The sequence below is a fragment of the Dasypus novemcinctus genome, chromosome 16, assembly GCF_030445035.2.
Source record: "Dasypus novemcinctus isolate mDasNov1 chromosome 16, mDasNov1.1.hap2, whole genome shotgun sequence".
Classification (NCBI taxonomy): Eukaryota; Metazoa; Chordata; class Mammalia; order Cingulata; family Dasypodidae; genus Dasypus; species Dasypus novemcinctus.
This window is the reverse complement of record NC_080688.1, coordinates 46626755-46649864: the sequence shown is the minus strand read 5'-3', so window position 1 is coordinate 46649864 and position 23110 is coordinate 46626755. Positions and strand designations below refer to the sequence as shown.

The 23110-nt window shown below is 36.0% G+C and overlaps 1 protein-coding gene across 2 annotated transcripts in view; it reads left to right on the top strand.

Annotated features, from left to right (window-relative positions):
- DSC3 (desmocollin 3) overlaps positions 1 to 22708 on the top strand; it is a 51148-nt gene extending 28440 nt beyond the window's left edge. Inside the window, exons 10-17 of one of the 2 annotated variants that reach the window (XM_023588015.3) lie at positions 4271 to 4530; positions 4642 to 4784; positions 6810 to 7034; positions 9996 to 10223; positions 12300 to 12421; positions 17120 to 17371; positions 19150 to 19192; positions 19273 to 19353. In XM_023588015.3, the coding sequence (XP_023443783.2) occupies positions 4271 to 4530; positions 4642 to 4784; positions 6810 to 7034; positions 9996 to 10223; positions 12300 to 12421; positions 17120 to 17371; positions 19150 to 19176 (1257 nt within the window). In that variant the 3' untranslated portion in view covers positions 19177 to 19192; positions 19273 to 19353. Of the gene's footprint in view, positions 1 to 4270; positions 4531 to 4641; positions 4785 to 6809; positions 7035 to 9995; positions 10224 to 12299; positions 12422 to 17119; positions 17372 to 19149; positions 19193 to 19272 lie in introns of both variants that reach the window. The other variant, XM_004455759.4, reaches the window with a different exon arrangement.
- Positions 22709 to 23110: the final 402 nt, after the last annotated feature.

Sequence of the window (23110 nt, the reverse complement as noted above, 5' to 3'; positions counted from 1 at the left end):
ATGACCCATGACTTACTCAAGTAATCCAGGCAAAAGGCCCCACTTACAATAGGTTCACACCCACAGGAATGGATTAGCTCTGAGGAAATGATCTTTTCTGGGGTCCATGAAAGTCTCAAACTGCCACATCACTTCTTAGTCCAAATTAATCCATTCTTCTTTTGTATTCCCCTGAAAACAGAGCCGCACGCAAGGATTTCAACGTGGGTAGCTATTTAGGAAGTGGATGCTAGGAAGCCAGAGTGAGAAGTGAGAGTGAAAGAGGGAAGGATGGAAGGCCAGTAGTGTCTGCATTATTGAGGTGGACACTTGCTGTTCAATAATGCAAGGAACTGTGTAGAACCTACCTTAGACTTACCTTTCAAAGACAGATACCTGGGGTATTTGCCAATGAAATCCCATCCCAACATCCATCTCTTACTGGCTGAGGATTTCCCCCAGGGAGACTCAACTAACCTGAACTTCTGTATTGGGCTGTGCTTGCCATGAGCTCATGAAACTCCTTGGCTTTGGAGAAAACCCTGAGATGTGAATCCATCCTTATAAATGGGAGCCATCCGCAGCTGCAGCTGTAAAGCGGAGTTGCTGAGGTTTCTGTGGTATATGATTCTTTTGAAAAGGGCCACTGTGCTTCTACTACAGTTTCCAGGGCTGGATATATACATTGTACAGTGAGGCTCCTAAAAATTGATGTGATTGGCAACAGATGTGTTGTGAAAGGTTTCTCCTGGACCTGGATATCTTTCCCTGCTCCTTGACTTCTTTCTGTAAATAAATCAAAGTAGTGTTTGGGTCTTGAATGAATAGACCATGCCAACTGCAATGGCTCAAGTCAGAGACCCAAACTCAGCTCTTCAGCATGCTCCCTCTCTGCTCCTTGGTCATAACCCACTCCTCCTGTCCCTCTCATTAAAGGCCTTTACTCAAGACTTATCTGGAGAAACCTCATCATCATTTTATCTGAGTGGTTTTGTCTTTTTTAGGGGGAGAATAAGTAATAGGAATTAAATTTATATTGTTTGTTTTTGACCAATGCAAAATTGTCTCTAGTAAACTTTCAAAAGAAGACAGTTTAAAACAAATAGTCAGTATTATATACATATAAATGTATTTTTTCTAAGGAGTGCTAATTACTGTGATATTAAGGAAAAAAAACTTCTTGGGAGGTTGTAACCTATATTCTGAAACAGTTCTCATTCCTAAGTGACTGACGAATATCTCTTATCTATTTGATTTCTTGTGAACAGCATTGAGTGCTATTCCAGGATTCCCCAAAACGGGGTGTAGTTAGTGATACTTTACAGCTTTGACTCTGGTTTAGCTTTATTTGCTTTCACATAGGAAAGAATATAGAATACTTCCCACTGAATAAAATGTGAATATATTTATTTCCATTATTTTTAAACATAAGATCATTGCACTTATATTAATAATTATGCCCTTCTTACATCTTGGAAATACTTATAGTATTTTTAGAAATTGAATGTGATTGCCATGTACTGAGTACCTTTTATGCCACATGGGATGATACTAGGCACTTTATGTAATATATCTAATTATTTTATCCCCTTCAGGTAAGGTATTATTATTGCCCACATTTTATAATAAAAGAAACTGAGGCAGATGGAGGTAAATAACTTCCTCCAAGTCAAACATCCAGTAATTATCCACCCTAGACTACAAACCTGATATATATAGCTCCGAAAGTCAATGATTTTTCCATACTAAACCCATCAAAGCCACATGGAAGTTTGTCTTCAATATACCATTGAGTCCATTTTCAGTCTCCTTATGAAATCCAGTTATATTTTTATGTTCATACTTTGATATTAAACCAAAAATAACAAAAAATAACAATAATGGCTGTCAATTATTATTTACTATCAGCCATTCTACCAATTGGTTAACCTGAAGTATCTCATTTAATTGTTTTAAATGTCAATAGATGATCTCTGTATTATAAAATTTATTTATTGGCAAATTTAATATTTATTTTAAGTTAAATTTTGAATAAGCAGTACATTCACAAAGTTCAAAATTCTAAAGAAGTAAAGAGCATATCTTTTAAGGTAAGGACACAACATATGTATTTTTAACCAGTACCATATCTATGGAAATTTGGAACATATAAATGGATTTTTCTATGCCTTTCATCATTCTAAAATTTAACCTCTGAACTCATTGCATATTAGTACATAAGTAATTTGCTGATTTTTTACAGCTTGTAATATCCATGGTATTGACAGAAAATATTTTAAATCAGTAATGTAAATGGAAATTTAGAAGTTATCAATGTACATTTTAATCTTATTTTGAAATAGGTTGTAATGAATGTATATAAATCATTTCACAGTGCAATATTTTAGTGTAGGAGAAATTCCTAGAAATGGAATTATTCCCTAGCTAGGATATAGTGGAGACAGGATTTGAACCAAGTATTTATGATTCCAAGTGTATGCTCTTAAACTCTATGTTTAATAGCTTTACTTAACTGTATGATTTCAGAAAGTTAGCCTCTCTGTTATCTATAAATGATAATAGTAATTCTCTCTACCTTCCAAGATTGTTAGGCTACTCAAATATAGTAATGAAAGTGAACGCAAGCAAACTACTGGATATAAATATATATTTTTAAAACTCACACCATATTCTTGGGATAGTGTTGTAATTTTCCATAATAGATAGTTTTTCTGTAATCATATAGCATGAGCTGTTATAGCCCTTAGATGAATCCTGTGTAGTCTTTCAAACTCATTGTTTCCTTTCCATTTCAGTAGCAGCAATAGGGTGTGTGGACTTGAATGAAGACGATGATGTTCTTTGGCATTCTCAACTTAGAGGATTTTTAGTTTATTGCTTACTATCTCCATTCTAAGGAGGTGTTAACATTTCATTTTTTCCAAGTGATGAAACAAAAAAGTACCATGAAGGAGGAGGGAGTCCATATTCTTGCTTTACTCTTTGGGACTTCATCCATCAGGTTTCTAATATTGCAGAGTTTTAAACCTTTAATATCTAGCTTAAACTTCTGAATATTTTGCAAAGAGACTGTCTGGCTTTAGCAAGTGGCTTTGGACCGAATAGCTTTACCTCCTCTATTGCAACAGCTGTTCTGTAATTTCCCATTTATTTTTCATTGCAAACAGATATTTTGACTTTCTGCATGATCACACCAATATGTAATTTGTGAGACAATGCTCAGCAACATCAAGTAAACAAATATTAATACTTTTACCCCCTTGACTTTTTAGTTTCTGGGATATTCTTGAAAAAGTTTTGTGGATTCTAAAATTCAGAAACTCTCCTGACTTCTCACTGGTCTTATATATCAGCGTCTCAGCCTGAAAGTACTAAATGTGAAGAAAGGTTTAAAACAAAAAGTTTTCCTCATCAGTTTTGAATTTGTTTAATGTTTGCATAGTGCTTAACTAATATGATAAGCATAAAGAATCAAAGAAACAAAGCAAAATAGTGTTTTGTGAGTTTTGCTTGATTTGTTTTCTTAAAATTCCGTAACAATCAATAGATTGATTTATAAATTTTTAGAGCTGGTGAACCAATAAAGCAGCCTGGTATAACAGAGGAAATATAATATAGTGATTGAGGAAATGAACTCATGCCACACTACCTAGTTTTGAATACCAGATCAAATGGTTTGGCCTTGGGAAAACTGGTTTACTTCCCTCTAATTTATAAAATGGATCTGATGATAATAATAGTACTAACCTCACAAAGATAGGAGTCTTCCATGAGCTTATCATCTCTGCGTGGAGCAGCATTACATATTTGATGATGATTATCATTAAGCACATCATATTTCTCAAATGCATCTGTGTTTTCCCTGGAGAATTTAATTGAATATGAGGCTATATTCATAGGATAGACTAATAGAGAAACAATATAGAATGTTAAAGTATAATTATCAAATTGTCACAATCTAATTTTCATAAAATTATGTAGTTGAGCATAGATTAAAGTTTTTGCACTATTTCCAGGTTGAGGATATTTTACCTTAATAAGGGTGAACTATAAAAATAGTCCAAGGATTGCTTCTCCACAACTCTATAAAACTACCAACAGCTGAAGGACCATGGTTGCTAAAGACTTAGTACAGGGTCACCTTACACTTCAGCAAGGGATAAAAGTCAGCATTGGCAAAATGTGAACAAAGAATTTGTGTTGCATTGTTCATATTGACAGGTGTTCACTTGGTATTTGAAATACCATATTTATTGTACACTGATGTCAATATACATACTTTATTTTAAAGCCGCTGAATTACGAAGAAAACCATCAAGTGATCCTGGAAATTGGAGTATGCAATGAAGCTCCATTTATAAGAGATGTTACAACTGGTTTGATAACCATGAACAGAGCCTTGGTTACGGTTAATGTACAGGATCAGGACGAAGGACCTGATTGCAGCCCTGCAGTCCAACGTGTGCGGATCAAAGAAAACTCATCAGTGGGGACACAGATCAATGGCTATAAGGCATATGACCCAGAGAGCAGAAGTAGTGGTAATTTAAGGTACACAGAAATCTATAAGCACAAATTAATGTGTTCAAAGTAATTGAGACACTGAGGTGTTTCAAAACATTTTCTAATGCTAAAGACTATTTTTTTCTCTTTGATTAACAGGTATAGAAAATTGCATGATCCTAAAGGGTGGATCACCATCAATGAAGACTCAGGGTCAATCATAACTTCCAAAACCCTGGACAGGGAGGCAGCAGTTCCTCAAAGTAATTTATATAATGTTACAGTTCTGGCAATAGACCGAGGTAAAAAAATTAAATTATATTTTATGAAGGAAATGGAGAATAAACTGCAACATATAATGGTTTAATTTCTTTAAAATTTAATGCCTCATAGGATAAAATAGAATTAATATTTACTTCTTAGGAATATTTAGATAAAGTTTAATCATTAGTACTGAAACTTAAACTCTACCTTATTCTTTCCTCACAAATTACACAATTATTTTTCTAAGCGTAAAGTCATGCTCTGATTTCCAGTCTTGTCAAATGTAGCTGTTGGCCAATGATAATATCCTATACTTGTGTTGTGTTTTTACTTATTTTTATAGATTTTATCTCTATTACATTTCATAACGACCTTGAAAGGTATTGTTCTCATTTTTAAAAAAATGAAAATTAAAATCGGAGAGGTTAAGTAATTTAATATCAAGTCCACAATTGTTTTTAATGAAAGGTGTTCTCTCTTCAAGAAAATGTCTATCACCTCAAGCAGAAAGACTTTATATTCTTTTTTACCTGTTTATCTCTTAGTTGAAAGGATCTGTGAGTGTGATTGACACATCATAAGTTCCTTTTCTTATTAAATATTTGACTCTGTTTGGTATAAAACTGTACTTCTAAAGATTGTCTCCATTTTCACATTTATTACATATTGTGGATTTGTTCATATGTTCATACTTTTTTGCCTAAAATTAGCAATATTTGGATTCCTCACCCTGTTTGAGTATTGAGGCTGGTTACATTATTTACCTTTTAGATTAACTGAGGCAAATTTTCAATCTAAAGAATTATCTAATATTTATTTTTTATTTCAAGTGCTTCCGAAACTCACATTTTAATACTAAAGGAAGAGAGGATAGAAAATAGGGGCCAGCAGGGTCTTTGGGGACCCTCTAACCTAATCCTAATTGAAAAAAAATGGGTGAACCAAGACTCAGCTAGTCAATGTCCTGGCCTAGAAGAACGGCCCACTCTGAATTAGAACTTAATGATTCATCCTCCCCCCCGCCCCTTACGGTAAGACAAGGAAAGTACAAGTCAATCTATCAACTGACAAAATAATTGTTTTAAAATCAAATGTAGATAGTATAACATGCAGTGCAGGTGATGAAGGAAGGGAAGTAGGGTCATTTGACTTTGCTTAGGAACTAACTTCTATAACCCTAATTAACCAATAATTTATACTTTTTTCTTTCCTTTGAAATCACTTAAACCTGTATTTCTCATTTGTTCATAATTATTCTTGTGCAGTGGATAAGTATAGGGAATTCTTTTAAATTTCTTTAAAGATTTTTATTTCTCTTATTCATCAAACAAGATGAAACTACTTGAGGGACAAGTGCCATGCCTTACAGCATGGTGGGACCTTATGTCTTTATAGAGCTCTAGATGTTAAAGGACTCAGGTGGAATTTAAGTCTAGGCCTGGTGAAATGGTCTCTGGAAGATCTCTTGGTGTCATTTTCACTGTCTAGCTCAGCTGATTACCCATGTAGATATTATCCTTCCCTTGAGTTTGATTCCTTAAAATAACCCAGAGTTTCACAACTCTGGTTTTATATTAAAAAGTCATGTGGGAGCATTTAAAAAATATCAATATCTAGACACTATATTAGACTAAGTGATGCAGGCTCCCTGGGAGTGGAGACTGGACACCATATATTAAAAAAAAAAAAATCTCCTTAGGTGTTTTGAATGTGTAGCCAGGGTGAGAAGATCTTTATGTAGCCACTTTAATGCTCATTAATGTCTGTATCAGAAGGAACCCAAGGAAATAAAAGAATTGGAAATTCAGACATTTATTTTTCTTATTCCATAATAATTCTGGCAAAAAAAAGTTTGTTGACAGTTGTATCTGATATTATCAGCAGCACTAATCCTTTTGGATTACCCATGGGTTTCATTTATTCATTTTTTATCTTATTTATCTTGTCTTCTAATAACTGAGCTTATTTTTGAAATGACCATATGTCATATATAGAATCTGAGTGATTTTTTCCTTAATAAACTATAAAATAATTTTAAAAGTACACTGCACTTTTTTTTCTAGATGGTAGATCATGTACTGGAACTCTTGCAATTAACATTGAAGATATCAATGATAATCCACCAAAAATACTTCAAAACGACCTCACAATTTGCAAACCAAAGATGCAGCATATTGAAATTTCTGCTGTTGATCCTGATGAACCTATCCATGGTCCTCCGTTTTATTTCAGCTTGGCAAACAGTTCTCCAGAAATCAATAGAATATGGACCCTCGCCAAAGTTAATGGTATTTGATAATAATAATAAAAAAAGATATATTCTGAAATAACTGAGCCTAACTAGAGAATGGATCTACTTGTTTATGTACACGAAGTATGAAGTAAAGTTGGCTCTCATAAACATATTTTAGAAGGCTAACTTAACCTATTACAAATACTGTATGTGACTGCATTAAAAACGAAGGAAATCATGATTTTTTTTAGGTACAGGGGTGCTGAACCAGGAACCTCATATATGGGAAGCAGGCGCTCAACCACCAAGCCACATTGGCTTCCCTGAATTGGTTTTGTCATTTTTTCTATTTGTAGTTTTTGTTTTTTTAAGTAGGCACTGGGAACTGAACCCTGGACCTCTCATATGGGAGGCGGGCATTCAACCTCTTGAACCATATCTGCTTCCAGAAATCAAGATTTTTCTGAAGGCAAAATTTATATTTACATGAGCCACAAAAAAAGCTTGGCTAAAAGTATTGGGCAGCTTATAACTAAAGCAAATTTTTTTTTGCTTGTATTTTAAAAGTAACTCCCGTGAGGTGAAGAGAGAGTGTGCAGTTTAATGTTATATTGTAAGCAGACTGTAAATGAAGTTTAGAGGTATGGGATAAGCATTTGTGGTGTCCTGGAGAGGTGGTGTTTTAGGTTCCTTGCCTGCTCAAGCAAATTGGTTTGTGATTTTGAGGCTACAAGAAGTCCACATCAAGGCATCATCAAGGTGATGCTTTCCTTCTGGAGACGGGGCTGGCTGCTGCTGATCTTGGTCCTGAGCTCTTCTGTCACATGGCAGTGCACATGGTGACCGCTCCTGGCCTCTTCCTTCTCTTCCAGGTTTCACTGATGTTCACCTTCTTGCTTCCTGTGGCTTTCTCTCTGTCTGAATTTCACCCCACTTATAAAGGACTCCAATAATAAGATTAAGACATACTGATTGAGTTGGATCACACCTTAACTGAAATAACCTCATCAAAATTTCCTGCTTACAATGGGTTCACACTGAAAGGAATGGTTTAAGTTTAAGAACACGTTTTTCTGGAATACATAGCTTCAAACTACCACAAATGGGATATAGACAGGGGCCTGGCATTGAGCCCTCAGAGGCAACTTCCTGTGATAGAGGTTTCTAGGAAGTGTAGTATTGGATACTTAGCCACGCCTCAGTCTGCCGATCTGTATTTATGCCATGCTTTTTCATGCAACTGGACTCTTGTGATGTATATCTTCTCATGTTCTGTTACCCCTTGTTTACTGCTCTCCTCCAATACATGGGCTTCCCAGAACATTTATCATTCTTCTTTATATTTCTAGTACCTCACCCAGTGCTTAGCAGATACTCAGTTCTTAATAAATGTTTGTTTAATCAGTAAATAATAACTACATATACATAAAAGAAGGAATATACTAGGGAAACAAGTAAATCAGTGTTAGAACTAAGAAGGTTTTAGCAAAAAGGTCAGGAGTTTGGGTGGGAGGAAGGTGGCATCCGGTGGTAAAGGGCTTTATGGGACTGACTGAGAAGATGGGCCTTTGTCAATCTGTAGGTGACAGCAGGTATACAACGAGAGGGTACAAGTAAGGCAGTTCCATATCCAGATTTCTGTCTTACAAAGGTGACACTGATGACAGGAGGACAATTCAAAGAGGAAAGTGTTGAACATCAGAGGCTGCTGCTCTACTATGAATGGATAAGACATGACTATGACCTGGTCCCCAGCTTATGGTCTTGAGGGAGGAGAGGAATTGAGGGAGCTCACCATAGACATAGTGTGATCCTGAAGAGTCCCAAATAAATCTAAATTGTAATTTGCATTCCTCCAGGAAGTTTTCTTTTTCTCAGGGATAAGGTGCAGCTAAAATCTTCGAAGTAGTTACTGCTGTTTTAAGCATTTGAGTAAGACATGTTTGAAAATTATAGATAACTTTCAGGATGTGCATTATATGACTTTTTCATTTCACTGCATCCATTTCAAAAACTGCAGCAGTATGTATTTGCCATTGAAAATCTGTGCGCTTTTGGTCAGTTGATAATAAGGTCATAAAAATATAAGGTATTAAAATTGTTTAGAGAAAAAATTGTTGATAAAAATGTATGGTTATGATATAGAGATATGTTTTTTTTTTTTTAAAGATTTATTTATTTATTTAATTCTGCCCCCCTCCCGGTTGTCTGTTCTCTGTGTCTATTTGCTGTGTCTTGTTTCTTTGTCCGCTTCTGTTGTCCTCAGCGGCACGGGATGTGTGGACGGCGCCATTCCTGGGCAGGCTGCACTTTCTTTCGCGCTGGGCGGCTCTCCTTCTGGGGTGCACTCCTTGTATGTGGGGCTCCCCTACGCTGGGAACACCCCTGAGTGGCAGGGCACTCCTTGCGCGCATCAGCACTGCGCATGGGCCAGCTCCACACGGGTAGAGATATATGTTGTTGTATAAGACTTATAACTAGACTGGTTGACATTAATTAGCTTTCTAGTTTTGTGATTGCTTCCAGAGGCAAGGCATTAGTCATAAAGGGTCTACTGTGATTTGAAAAATTACATTATACAGAAGGATAATGGACAAATACCAGAAAGTAAGTAAATAAGTGAATGTTTATTTAAGGCATCATATAGGTGTACCTTTAGGTATTAATTCTTTATGAATATCATAAACTGGTATGAGAGCAAAATGCTGAAAACGCATATTGAGTCAGTTTAGAACCATTAGTTTGTATAGATATTGGAATAATAGATATTGTTGAAATGCTATTGGGTCACTCTAATGGCAAATTATTTCTTTAAACCTCTCTGCTAGGAGGCAACCCATGTAAGATAATATTAGGGCTTGAAAATCTTGAACGTGCTTCTCCATTTTTATCCATTTCCATGTGGCAGGTGGTTCCTTGAGAATACTATCTTTAAAACACGTGTGGTGAAACAAATGCTATGGCAGGGGGGCAGGGATAAATATCATAAAAATAACATTGTTGTATTTTCTTTCAGATACAGCTGCCCGTCTTTCATATCGGAATAATGCTGAATTTAAAGTATATAGTGTTCCCATTACTGTGAAAGATAGAGCAGGCCAATCTGCAACAAAAACCTTGAGAGTTGATCTCTGTGATTGTACTCATCCAAGTAAATGTTTATCGGCTGCAAGGAGCAGTGCAGGAGTAAGACTTGGAAAATGGGCAATCCTTGCAATATTACTGGGTGCAGCATTACTCTTGTGTAAGTCCTTTTACTTACTTGAGGTTAAAATGTAGAATAAAAGTAATCTTGTCCAGCCATCCTTTACAAAATTCCTTTTGTGATATTATCTGAATTTTGATTGAACATTTTCTGAGAGGGAACTAGAGCCTACATGAGATAAAAGATTTTGGACTTGAAACTGTTGAAAATTCCCAAGATTGAACCGAATCAATCATTGTATAGTTTTTATTTCTTGGTCCTAGTGCTACTTCTTTTAGGGCTAAATGGACAATATAAAACTTCTGTCCTATGAAAGTCCTTTAAAAGACACTTCTATTTCACGCCTTCTACTCACCACCCAGGCTGTTCAGATTGCAGCAATATCTCTTTTTGAGTATGTCTCGCTAGTTTTGGGTTCTGTTAACCTCCTTCTTGCCAGTTGTGAGGTTCTCAATGATACCACATATTTTTTTCCTTCCCTGTATATTTTCATCCAATCCTCCAGGCTAGATGGGTTATTTTCCTTTGTTCTGTGATAAGAGTAATGGTTAAGAGTCTGGACACTGGAGCGAGGTTGCCTGGATTTGTACCCAAGCTCTGTCACTTGCAAACCATATGACCCAGGGCAACTCACTGAGCTGTATTTCAGTTTTTTACCTGTAAAAGTGGTTAATTATAGTAGTCTACTTTATAAGGTAGCATGAAGGATTAAATGAGTTTATACATGTGATACTTAGAACAGAGCAGGTGAATTTCTAATAAGTGGTCATTAGTATTCATCAACTCAACAAAAGAAATGTATACTGAGTACCTACTATATGCCGGAATTCATTGGTGAACAAAATAGACAAAAACTGCCTCTGTGGCAGTAAAGTAATAGATAAGTGCTATTTAGGCAAACACACACACACAATAAAGCAAAAAAATTAGGAGCAGTAGTGCTGTAAGGTACAGGGGGAGGGTGGGTGCTAGTTTGGTGCTACTTTAACAATTGGTTGGGTAAGAACTGAGAAGGTGATCTTTGAAAATGTTTAGAGGAGGTGAGAGCCGGCCATGTGGAGTCCTTGGGGGAAGCACCTTCAGTCAGAAGAGATGGTCATTGCAAAAGCCTTGTGGTGGGAGGGTACCTGGAAAAACTGAGGAATAAGAAGGAGACCACTGTGGTTAGAGGCAAGTGGATGATGGGGAGGGGATTGAGTAGATAGGTAGGGCTCAGCACATTTTTTTCAATAAAGGATCAGAAAATAAATATTTTAAGCTGTGCAAGCCGTGTGTTCTCAATTTTATCTGACCAGCTCTGTCCAGGTAGTGGAGAAAGCAGTCATAGAAAATATGTAAATGGTGGACATGGCTGTGTGTCAATACTACTTTATTTATGGACACTGAAATTTGAATTTTATATAATTTTCACATTATGAAATGTTATTCTTCTTGTGATTTTTTCAACCATTTAAAATGTAAAAGCCATTCTTAGCTCACAGGCCATCAAAATCATGTGGAAGGTAAAATTTGGGGCCATGGTTTGCCAAGTCCTCCTTGTACAGGATCTTGCAGGCCATTGTAAAGAATGGTTACTTCTGCTGTACTTATTATTATTATTAGTTTTATTATCATATTTTTTATCATATGTTTTTTAATTTTCCACAATCTTGATATAGAGTTTAAATTTTGAAAGATAGATTTAATTAAGATACAAGGTAGGTTTAATTAAGATAGATTTAGTTACGATACATGGAGATATATCTATCCTGGGAAAATATCTGTTTTATGTTTTCAGAAAGGCAAGGCACTATTTTGGAAACCAGTAAACTGCTTTAAAATCTATAACATAAATACATGTCAGTGATTTTTTTTTACTTAACTCATGATTGTGGATACTTTAACATGATGAGCATAATTCAAACTCTTAGAAAAGGATATAATAAAAATATACAAACATCATTTCTAAGTTTAAAACCTAAGAGAAATCATTCTTAGTTTAGAAAGACCAAGATAATTCATGGGAAAGCATGCTTAGTGACTTCATTTTCCTGTTGTGAACATTAATTCATAAGAAACAAAGTGCGATTTACTTTATTATGTGTATGTTAAACGAACTTTTTTAAAAAAACTCAGGTGTATTGCTGACTTTAGTATGTGGAGTTGTTGGTACCAAAAAAGGAAAACCTTTCCCTGAAGATTTAGCTCAGCAAAATTTAATTATATCAAATACCGAAGCACCTGGAGATGACAGAGTGGTAAGTATTTTTTAACGTATATTTGTGAGAATCTCAGAATTTCTTTAACTCATCCTCATGAAGCTTTTTGAACCTTAGGAATTAATGTATGTTTTTTTTTTTTAAAGATTTATTTATTTATTTCTCTCCCCTTCCCTCCCTCCCCCAGTTGTCTGTTCTCTGTGTCTCTTTGCTGTGTGTTCTTTTGTTCACTTCTGTTGTTGTCAGTGGCACGGGAAACTGTGTTTCTTTTTGTTACATCTTGCTGCATCAGCTCTCCGTGTGGGCGGCACCATTCTTAGGCAGGCTGCACTTTCTTTCGCGCTAGGCGGCTCTCCTTACTGGGCGCACTCCTTGCGCGTGGGGCTCCCCTACCCGGGGGACACCTCTGCGTGGCACGGCACTCCTTGCGCGCATTAGCGCTGCGCATGGGTCAGCTCCACACGGGTCAAGGAGGCCCAGGGTTTGAACTGCAGACCTCCCATGTGGTAGACGGACGCCCTAACCACTGGGCCAAGTCCGCTTCCCTAATGTATGTTTTTAATTGATTAGATTTTGTAGGCTCAAAATATTAGCATTTGTTATACTTCTTAAACTGATAAATTTTTTTAGTTATCTTTTCAGACTCTAGTATTATGCTTTAAAACCTGTATTTTGAGACTGTGAATTTATTATAATAATATTTTGACTGTTCTCTATAATTTGTATTTCCAGAAATTGTTTGTTTTTCTAAATCTTTGACCATTTATGATAGGAAAAAAATGAACTAAAAGTTCTCAAGATAAACTGAGAAAATATCAAAGATATAAATGTAAATAATAAGTGAGAGAGAATTGGAATAAATAAGATTGCTGCCATGGTTTTTCCTTATGTATTTCTAGGAAGCTCTTAGTTACTAGGCACTAGGGTGCTTATTTTGTAGGAAATGCATAAAAAAATACAAGACATGTTTTGCCCTCCAAGGAGTTTTGATTTATTTATGGGAAATATATTCTACTTTATAGAAAGGATAAATAGGAAAATGACAGTAAGCCATTGGTACTAGTGTGCTACAGCACTGTTGGAGTTCAAAGATACTTGTGTCGTCTGAATCAAACAAGAAGGCCTGGTAGAAGTGGTACCTTTATTACCTTAAAGGATATGAAGAATTTTAGTGTGAAGAGATGGAGTGAATAGGTAAAGAGGAGGAAAATAGCCTAAAGAGTAGGGAAGGAGAAGGCACAATTTACTATTTAACAAGCAGTAAATAAATTGGTTTGAAAGGAAGAAAATATGCATTGTGGTAGGGGCTTGAAACTTTTGTTAAGCTTTCATGGGGGAGAGGATACACAGTCTGAGGAGTGGGAAATGGGATTTTCATATGCCACACTAAGGACTTTCAATTTATTCTCTTGGTAAGGGAGAGCCAGACACTGCTGAAAAGTGATGTATGGAATGTGAGACTGAATGAGTAGGTTGATCAAGGAGAATAGCAATACATTAGGGATGGGGAACATGATGGATTAGGATCTGTCGACTGAGGATGAAGTAGATTTACTTGGATAATGGTTATTGGACTATTAATATAAGGATGAATAAGAAAAATTTTATAGATAGAAATGATAAGGTTGTTGGCTGACTGACTTTGAGAGACAAAGTAAAAGTGGAGTCAAAGCGACAGAGGGTATAACCAGGGACAGCGACTACCTGCCACACCTTTTTGGTATCTGCAAATGAAATTGCATTTCTTACCTGTTTCTCTCTTCTACTCCCTTCCACCTCCTCCCCACTACCATGCAAAAATCATCACCCACACATGCCTGACATTTCTACATGGGGAACTCTGTGATTACCTCTTTGATTTGAAAATAGTTTTAGAAACTTGATAGTCCTTGACTCATAGTAAATTTTTACTTTATATCTGAGAATGGAATGATTGAACTTTTCTTAATATTACTGATGATATTGATTGGCTCCTTTACCAAACTTGTTCTCCTGTTCTCTGTTATGAAGACTTTCTAAAAAGGGTTTGGGTTATTCATTTATACCAAAACACAATTTTAAATATATTTTGAAATTATAATAAAATTTCATAGCATAGATAAAAACTTATTTTACTAGATGAATAAAGGTGATGACTGAAGTTTTTGACCTGAGTTTAAGCTATAAGGCATCCAGTGCATTTAGCGATTGGGTGAAAAACCAGGACTGGAAGTAAATCTAAATAGCACTGACATGGATGAAGAGTGGTTGATCCCCTACAAAGATTAAGTTTGGGAAGTGCAAGTGGAATTGCACAAGAAGGAGCAGAGAATAGAGAGAGTGTGAAAAAGAAAACTGTAGGATGAGCCTGGATTTTAGTTTATTTTCAGCTATCCATTCATTAGCTTAGAAATATGATCTCTGAACATATTTATTTGACCAGTTATACCATCAAGGGGATTTGATAGTCAGGGAATTATTAGTTGTAGTAGTAATAGAATTTTACTGCAGCATCAACCTCAATAGAATTGTAGAGTAGCACTGCCACCAAATGGCTACTTTTTAGTTCCTTTTTCTGGTATCTTCTGCTAAGGCAATGAGCGTGTTCACTACTTTTCTGGATATATTTCAGCAAGTCATCTGACCTTGAAAATCTTCTAGTATTTAGAGCCTCTGCATATTAAATATAAAAATAATCAAACTGACGGCAAAATGACACCTGGAGCCTGCTTATAATGGAGTTCTTGTCATTACTGACTAATTAGAACTGGCATAATGAGGTTACTGTTAAACCTTTACCTATGACCCAGAGGGTTGGCATGAGTTAATTTAATCAACTGTTTTCATTTGAAAACATTCCCTTTACTTTTTCTTCTCCAGGTCTCTTCACATTTCTCTTTTTCTTTGTTTATTTTATTTCTCTCCCCTTGCCCCCCTCCCCCCCAGTTATCTGCTCTCTGTGTCCGTTTGCTGTGTGTTCTTCTGTGTCTGCTTGTGTTCTTGTCAGTGGCATCTGGAATCTGTGTCTTGCTTTGTTGCGTCATCTTGCTGCATCAGCTCTCTGTGTGTGCGGCACCATTCCTGGGCAGGCTGCACTTTTTTTTTGCGCTGGGTGGCTCTCCTTATGGGGTGCACTCCTTGCGCGTGGGGCTCCACCATGTGGGGGACACCCCTGCGTGGCATGGCACTCCTTGCACACATCAGCACTGCATGTGGGCCAGCTCATCACACGGGTCAGGAGGACCTGGTTTGAACCTTGGACCTCCTGTGTGGTAGGCAGACGCCCTATCCGTTGCGCTAAATCCGCTTCTCTCTTTCTTTGAAACTCAATTTCTTGATAGAAGAATTTATACTTGACTTTACTATGTCTTTACTTCACACTCAGCTCTCCTTGGACATTCTTCTGGCAAAGATCACCAATGGCCACTTTGTTACTTGAATCAAATGAGTGCATACTTTATTTGAACCCAATTCTTATCCTGCTTTGATTATGTTGTACATATTTTGCTGACTCCCTTTTTACCATAGCCCTCTCCTTTGCAAAGCTTCAGAGCCATGGCTTTTGTTTCCCCCTATTTTCCCAATGGCCGTTCCAGATCAATCCTGTCACAGCCCTGTTTGTTTAACCCACCCTTTAAAACTTAATATTTCTTGTGATTCTATTCTTTGCCTTTTCTTTTAGTCTATGGATTTCTCTGGGTGATCTTACCCATTCCCATGGCTTCACCTAATATCTATAGGGTAGTGACTGCCAGAATTATATCTCCAGCTCAGGCTTCTCAGCTGAGCTCTAGATCCACATATTCATATATTCATACTCTTGGGTGGTTCTCAAATTCACTATGTCCAAAACTGAATCTCTTACCCTCCTCTCCCCTACAAGCATGAACTTCCTCCCTGCTTCTGTGAATTGTACCATCTACCTAGTTATCCAAGCAGAACACATAGGAATACTTCCTTACCCTTCCTTTATTTGCTTTATCCATCTAGCCACAAGTAAACTCTGTGCTGTCCGTCTACTTCAGTTAGCACTGCTTCTACCTTCGCTTAGGTCCTTTTCATTTCTCACCTGGTATAATTCAGTGATCCTCTCTCATCACCATGACGTGTCTTCTTATTGGTCTTCCACGTTATTGTCCAGAATATTTAAAAAATAGGAACATTATAAAATATGTTTAAAAATATGCTTCTACCCTGTTATTAAAATCCTTCATACCATATTTAGCATGGCATCTGTATATCCTCTGACTTCCTTTAACCTCTTCAGCTTAATCTCTCTCTTTTAGAACTCTATGCTCTGCCATTCTCACCTGAATGAAGTTCTCCTGAGTGCCCCATTTGCCTTGGGCTCCATACCTTCATGCAGGCAACATTTTTCCTCCCACTCCTACTGGTCTTTAGTTCTTCAGCTCAAAGTTTTCCTTATCTACTCTACCTACCTTCTCTGTGTTTGAAATGTAATGTTTTCCCTCTGTATTCCTATAGCATCCTGTGCTTACCTATATACCAGAGTAATCACACTTTTAAAAATATTTACCTTTTTTCTGCCTCATTGGAATATGAGCTTCTTAAAGCATTCAGGAACTATGTTTTAAAGTGTCTTTGCATCTCTAGACTAGGTACATAATTGGAAACTGATAAATGCCTGTTGAATATATGAATGAATAAAAGGTCAAATAAATGCCCCTGCCTTGCATTTTTGTGATTTTACCTGGAATCCATTTCTTCCTTATACAAGTAGTCTTATTTTTATTTCAGTGTTCTGCCAATGGATGTATGACCTCTGTCAACTCTAGCCAAGGCTTTTGTGGCACCATGGGATCAGGAGTCAAAAATGGAGGGCAGGAAATCATTGAAATGGTAAAAGGAGGACACCAGACTTTGGAATCCTGCCAGGGAGCTGGGCATCACCATACCCTGGATCCTTGCAGTGGAGGACACGTGGAGCAGGACAACTGCAGATACAACTACTCAGAATGGCATACTTTCACCCGGCCTCGTCTTGGTGAAGTAAGTTTCCCTAAAGTGTTTTGATACTAAAACTTGAAGGTCCAAGGGAAGAACAATTGGAAATTAAAATTGCCATATATTTTCAGAAACTGTTTTTGTATATTCTTCTTTGTCTCCTCTATGTCATTGTTTTTTTCCTACTCTTTGGTTTTGTTAGATAATTTAATTCAAAAGAGATTTAATTTTATTTGTCATATTTCCTTAATTTCTAAAATTCCATCAGATTGGAGGTTTTTAATATCCCTCACTAAAAGCTACATTTTATTTTTTGGTTTGTGTTTACTCATGAATCCTTCTAATATAAGAAGAATATGAAAAATATTCTAATTCCTTGAAGTCACAATACTCTCCAAATCAAATCTGCATTTCTCAGTGAAAACGTAAGCATTGATTGTTACAGGAGGAAGATTAAATAATATGGTTTGTATGAAATATTTTACTGTATGAAACATCAAGCAAGTATAAAGTGTTGGTCTTCAGATGAAGGCAAGAATAGGAATGAAATGAGGAATTCTCAAACCTGGCAGCACATCAGACCTCCTGGAAAGTTTTGAAAAAATATGAATATCTGCACTCCACCCTGAAAATTTCTGATTCAATTGGTCTGATACTTGAAAAAAAAAAAGTCCCTTAGGTGATTCAAATATGCAACTAGGGTAGAGAACAACTGCATTAAATGTCCTTTCTGGTATTAAGTGTTTCGCTTCTTTTAGCAAAGGATACTGGTAAACATTATGCCAGAAACCCTTAACACAAACAGGCAATATTATGTGATTGACTAGAGCTTATCATATCATATGTCTGAATATAGTATTTTTTTTGTGTGTGTCAAATTCAAATGTTAATCCTTTTCCTTGACAATATTCATGTAAACTCAGGTTGAGAAGACACTTGAGAAACACTCTTAGTTGTATTCTTTAGGATACATATCATGAAGTGGAATGTGAGGCTAGAAGAGATCTTGAAGAAAGACCTCTGTTAAAGTAAGCCTTGGACAAATGCCCCAGTTAGGAAAGGAGTGAGCACACGGGGGAGGAAAGGGATGAGGCACGTGAGTTGACAAGGAGGCTGACAGGCTAGTGACAGATAGCAGTGGAGAGAGAGCAGAGAAAATGCATGGCCTGTCCATGCTAAAAACTCAGTTCCTGCAATGTCATTCACGTTGATTTTTTAAATGAATCTCACTGATCTATTTTTGTGTGCTTCTCTATATTTTGTCACCTTTGCGCTCTCTTAGAAACTTGACTCTTGGGCCAGTGTAGTAATTCTTATTTTATAACGATATCAGTATTGTATATTAACAGTAAAAAATGTGATAGTGATATTATTCAACATTTATTGTACATTTCCTTTGTAATGGGCATAATAAAGGTGTTTTTCATGAATCATTATTTTACCATTTAATTTCTATAGTAAAACTGTAAGATGGTCATTCTCTATATTCCCATTTTAGAGATGAGAAACTTGAGACTTAGAGATACTTAGTAACTTGCCCAAAGTCATATAATTAGCTAGCAAAGCCAGAGCTATGACTCAAAACGAGTACTGTTTGACATCCATACTCAAAATCCTATCCACTATGCATATTGTCTTCATCTTATGGACTAGCCTTACCTCTAAATATAAAATTTAGGGATAAAAATTTAATAATAACTTAAATATACTGAGATGTAGTGTATACCTAAGTTTTATTTGTATGGATTACTAGGAATGTAAAGTGTACTTACTTTATGGTATGATTGCGATAGAGACCAATCATGTGCATTTTTTGTATGTAGGAATCCATTAGAGGACACACTGGTTAAAAATTAAACATAAAAGGTAAATAAAATATACATTTTTATGTTCATACATTTCATTGTGTTTAAACCAAAAATACAATCTATTTTTCTAATTTTCAGAAATTGCATGTGTGTAATCGGAATGAAGACCATATGCAAACTCAAGATTATGTCCTTAAGTATACCTATGAAGGAAGAGGATCTCCATCTGGTTCTGTAGGTTGCTGCAGTGAAAAACAGGAAGAAGATGGACTTGACTTTTTAAATAATTTGGAACCCAAATTTACTGCATTAGCAGAAGCATGCATAAAATGATAATGTCACTGTGCTACAATTATGTCCTTGCCAGACATTTTGGAATTGTTGGAATATTTTAAAATTCAAATTCAATATACTAGCAAATGGGTTTTTCTAAATTTTGAAATATGCTATTTACCAATTTGTATTTTTAAAGCAATTTCTTGCTCATTTTTTTCCAGGAAGTATAAAATATTAAAAGAGATTTTGCCTTCTTTATTGTTGAGTTTATAGACAACTAATAAATTTCATGCTGTAACCCTAGAATTAAGGTCTATAAAGGATCTGCTCTGCTTTACAGATATTTTCTTAATAAATATGTTAGGTAAATGATAGTTCAACAATAGTGCAACTCTGCTTGTTAGACTATAATAGAACTGCTATCTGGGCTGAAAATGCTGTTCTTGTTCCAGATTTAGATTGAAGTGGACTAGGACTATATCAAACATTGTGCTAAATTATGCTGGATATTTTTAGCTCTAGAAAATTAGTAGCTCTTAGTCAGAAGCTCCTGAGAAAGATGACTGGAATTTTGTTTTCCTTCTGGGTGGTAAGAAGATCACAAAGGACAATCTTACGTCTTTGGTTAACTTAGTAAGTTCTCCAGAGTTTTAGTTTTTCTTAATAAAAAATACTAAATATCTTTTATTGAGGTTGTAACCACAGTCTTAACGTATTTTTCTGAGATTCAGGACTACAGTTGATGACTTTTCTGGAAGAAAAATTATGCTGAGGAAAACGTGCTTTTCTTCTCTTTATGGGAGTACTGTGATTCATATTTTTATTTGCAAGTTTAGTATTCATGGCTCTTTATTTTCTCTCAATAGTGCTCATCTGCAATTAAACTATTTTACCATTAAATGAATCGTGGTTATGACCATATTGCCTGAAGAAACAGGCTCCAGGCGTAGTTATGAGGAGCAAGAGGAATAAGCATGCATTTCTATTACTACTACCTTCAAATAAAATACATCACCTCTTATGAAAGCAGATAAATATTACAAAATGTTATAAATAACCCAGAGAACACAGAGAAATTTAACACCAGGTGCAATTAAATATCTTCAAAAATGTTGCTTAAACGTAATACTTTTCAAATTTTTTCACGTGATAGAGCCTCTGGAAGACCTTGGAGAATACCAGAAAGCACTGATATTTAAACTGAAAATAATGTACACCTTACAGTATTATAAATTGGATGTCATGTTATTGTACACTAAATTCTAATAGATTAAAAAATAAACAAGAAATGTTAAGCATCACTATTTGAAGAAAATTTTGCAAGAGAAAATTTTAGACTAAATTAAATTATTATTTAATTTTTTATTCAGCTATGAAGAATGTGGCCCTTTTCCCCAAAGTGTTCATTTGAATTTGGAGGCAGGGTTTGCTGAGCTGACCCAGGGAATGACAATTTTCTATGTAACTATAATTCAAATGCCACTATCAAAACTGGTAACCTAACAATTTAAATGATGTGAAAACAGGAAGGGGAAAAAAGTTTTAATGAGGCTGGGGTCTAGTTTTTCCTACATTAAAACCCAAGGTTTGAAAAAGAGAAATCCTATTGTGCCTAGTTGTTGCATATGGCATGATAAATGAGCATACCAGGAAAGAGTTCCTGTACAGAGTATGCCATAAGTTTTAAACAATGTACAGCTAAAAAACTTTTCTGGTGTCAGTGGGAGAAAGAGTGATGCAGGCAAAACTGTAAATTTGCTATGAAGTCTCTATCTAAAGATTTCTGCATCTACAATTTAGGGGTGAAATGGGAAACGACTGGCACAGCTAGGGCTCCCTGCCTTCTGGTGGCAGGATTTCCAGAGATGAAGTCTTATTCTTGGGAGGCAATACTGAAAAACCTAAAAAATAAAAAAACTCTGATGAAATTAAATCCTCTATTACCATTTTCTTTCTTTTCTCTCTACCAATATCGTTTATATTTAGAACAAATAACCATATTCTTTCAGTCAGATTTTAAAAGATAAAAGGAGCTGGGGGACAAGTTTTACAGAAAGGGTAGAGTGGGGAATGGCTAAGACCTGAACCCATCACTGTTTGCCCTTTGTTCTAATCTAAGTGATGGCCCTGCGGAGTACAAATATTTCACTTTCTTACTCACTGCCTTGTTTTTAAGTGATGTTGATATGGTTCTAGGAAATCCAGCACTCCTATGGGTCCCTCTTCTTTGACTTCTCCCCCAACATTGTCTGTGGCAACTTGGGCAGAGATTCACTTAGGTTGCAAATTGCATGCTGTCAGCCATTCCTCAGCGTGGATTCATTTTTATCAGATTGCTTTCTTATGAGAGCTTTTTAAATAAGAAAAAAAATAGGCACTTCAATTGCATGAAAGAAAAAGGGAGTTAATTTTGCAATACAGAGCACTGTGGGAGAGGATAGACAAAGTTGGGGGCCACATTTGGACAGTCAGAGAAAAACATGAAACCAACACTGAAGGGCTGAGCAAGAGGTCAACAAAGGAACCTCAGTGATAGGAGAGGCCACAATGTCTGCCTCCTATTTTTTCTTTGGTCTGGCTCTGCTTTTCCCCTTTTTTCTCAGGTCAGTGGCAGCTGCCATTTAATTTTGGTGAAGTACCAACCAGGCCTTTCTCCATTCATCACCTTATTTGGAGCTTGAAATGAAGAGAACGAGCTGATGTCATGCTGAGTTTAAAGGCGTTTACAGGGCAGGCCTAAACTGGTTATGCAGAACAAAAAAGGCACTGAATGGGGAATGTTCCTTTTTATTCCTTATTATTATTCCTTAGTCCACTAGGCACTAAGTTAGAAAGTCTGTCATTAAATGTGTATCTAAAATTCTTATTTGATTCTAGGCTTTACTTTCTCTAATTTGCCCCTGAAATATTTGTACTAACTCTGAACTTTTGAAAAGGTATTTTTTCTTTTAAAGTTCCTTAATTTTAATAAAATCATTTTTATGACCTAATCTTTACATAGAAGTGTAAGATGACAATTAGGCTCTTTTAATATGCAAGCAAATTTCTTTTTTAAAAGCTTTTCTTTTTTTCTAGTGAATGGTCTTACATTTTTAATGTAAATGTACAGATGATGTTTTCTTATTTTTTATAAGGAAGGAAGCAGTTAACTGTCTAAAATTCAGTGGGATTTATTTTGCATTTTTTTAACAAGCTTTAATTTTGCTATTAAGAGAAATTATTTTCCTTTTAAAGAAATTTAGAAAAAATGGAATGTAATGTTTACATATATGTGATGTAATAAAACAACTTAAACTTGTTGTTTTGTATTTATTGGCTCATGGTTTCAGAGGCTAGAATGCTTGCTTCCTCCTGGGGTGGTTATCTCCTGGCTGGCGGGTCATCTTTAGAGCTCCTTGGCCTTTTCATCCCATGGCAATGCGCATGGCAGCATCTGTGTTCGTGGCTCTGCTCGCTTCCACCTTCTGGCTGCTCCCTGTGGCTTCCCCTTCTATGTCCAATTTCCCTTGCTTCTAAGGGCTAAAGCCATATTGGATTAAGGCCCCTCCTTCACTCAGTGTGGGCACATCCTAACTAATAATTTTTTTCGCCCCAAAGTTTCTATTTACAAATTGTTCATACCAACAGGTCGAGGGCTTTTGCCTTTCATGGGAGACATGATTCAATCCCCAGCACTCGGCTGCTTGTTCTTGATGTATTT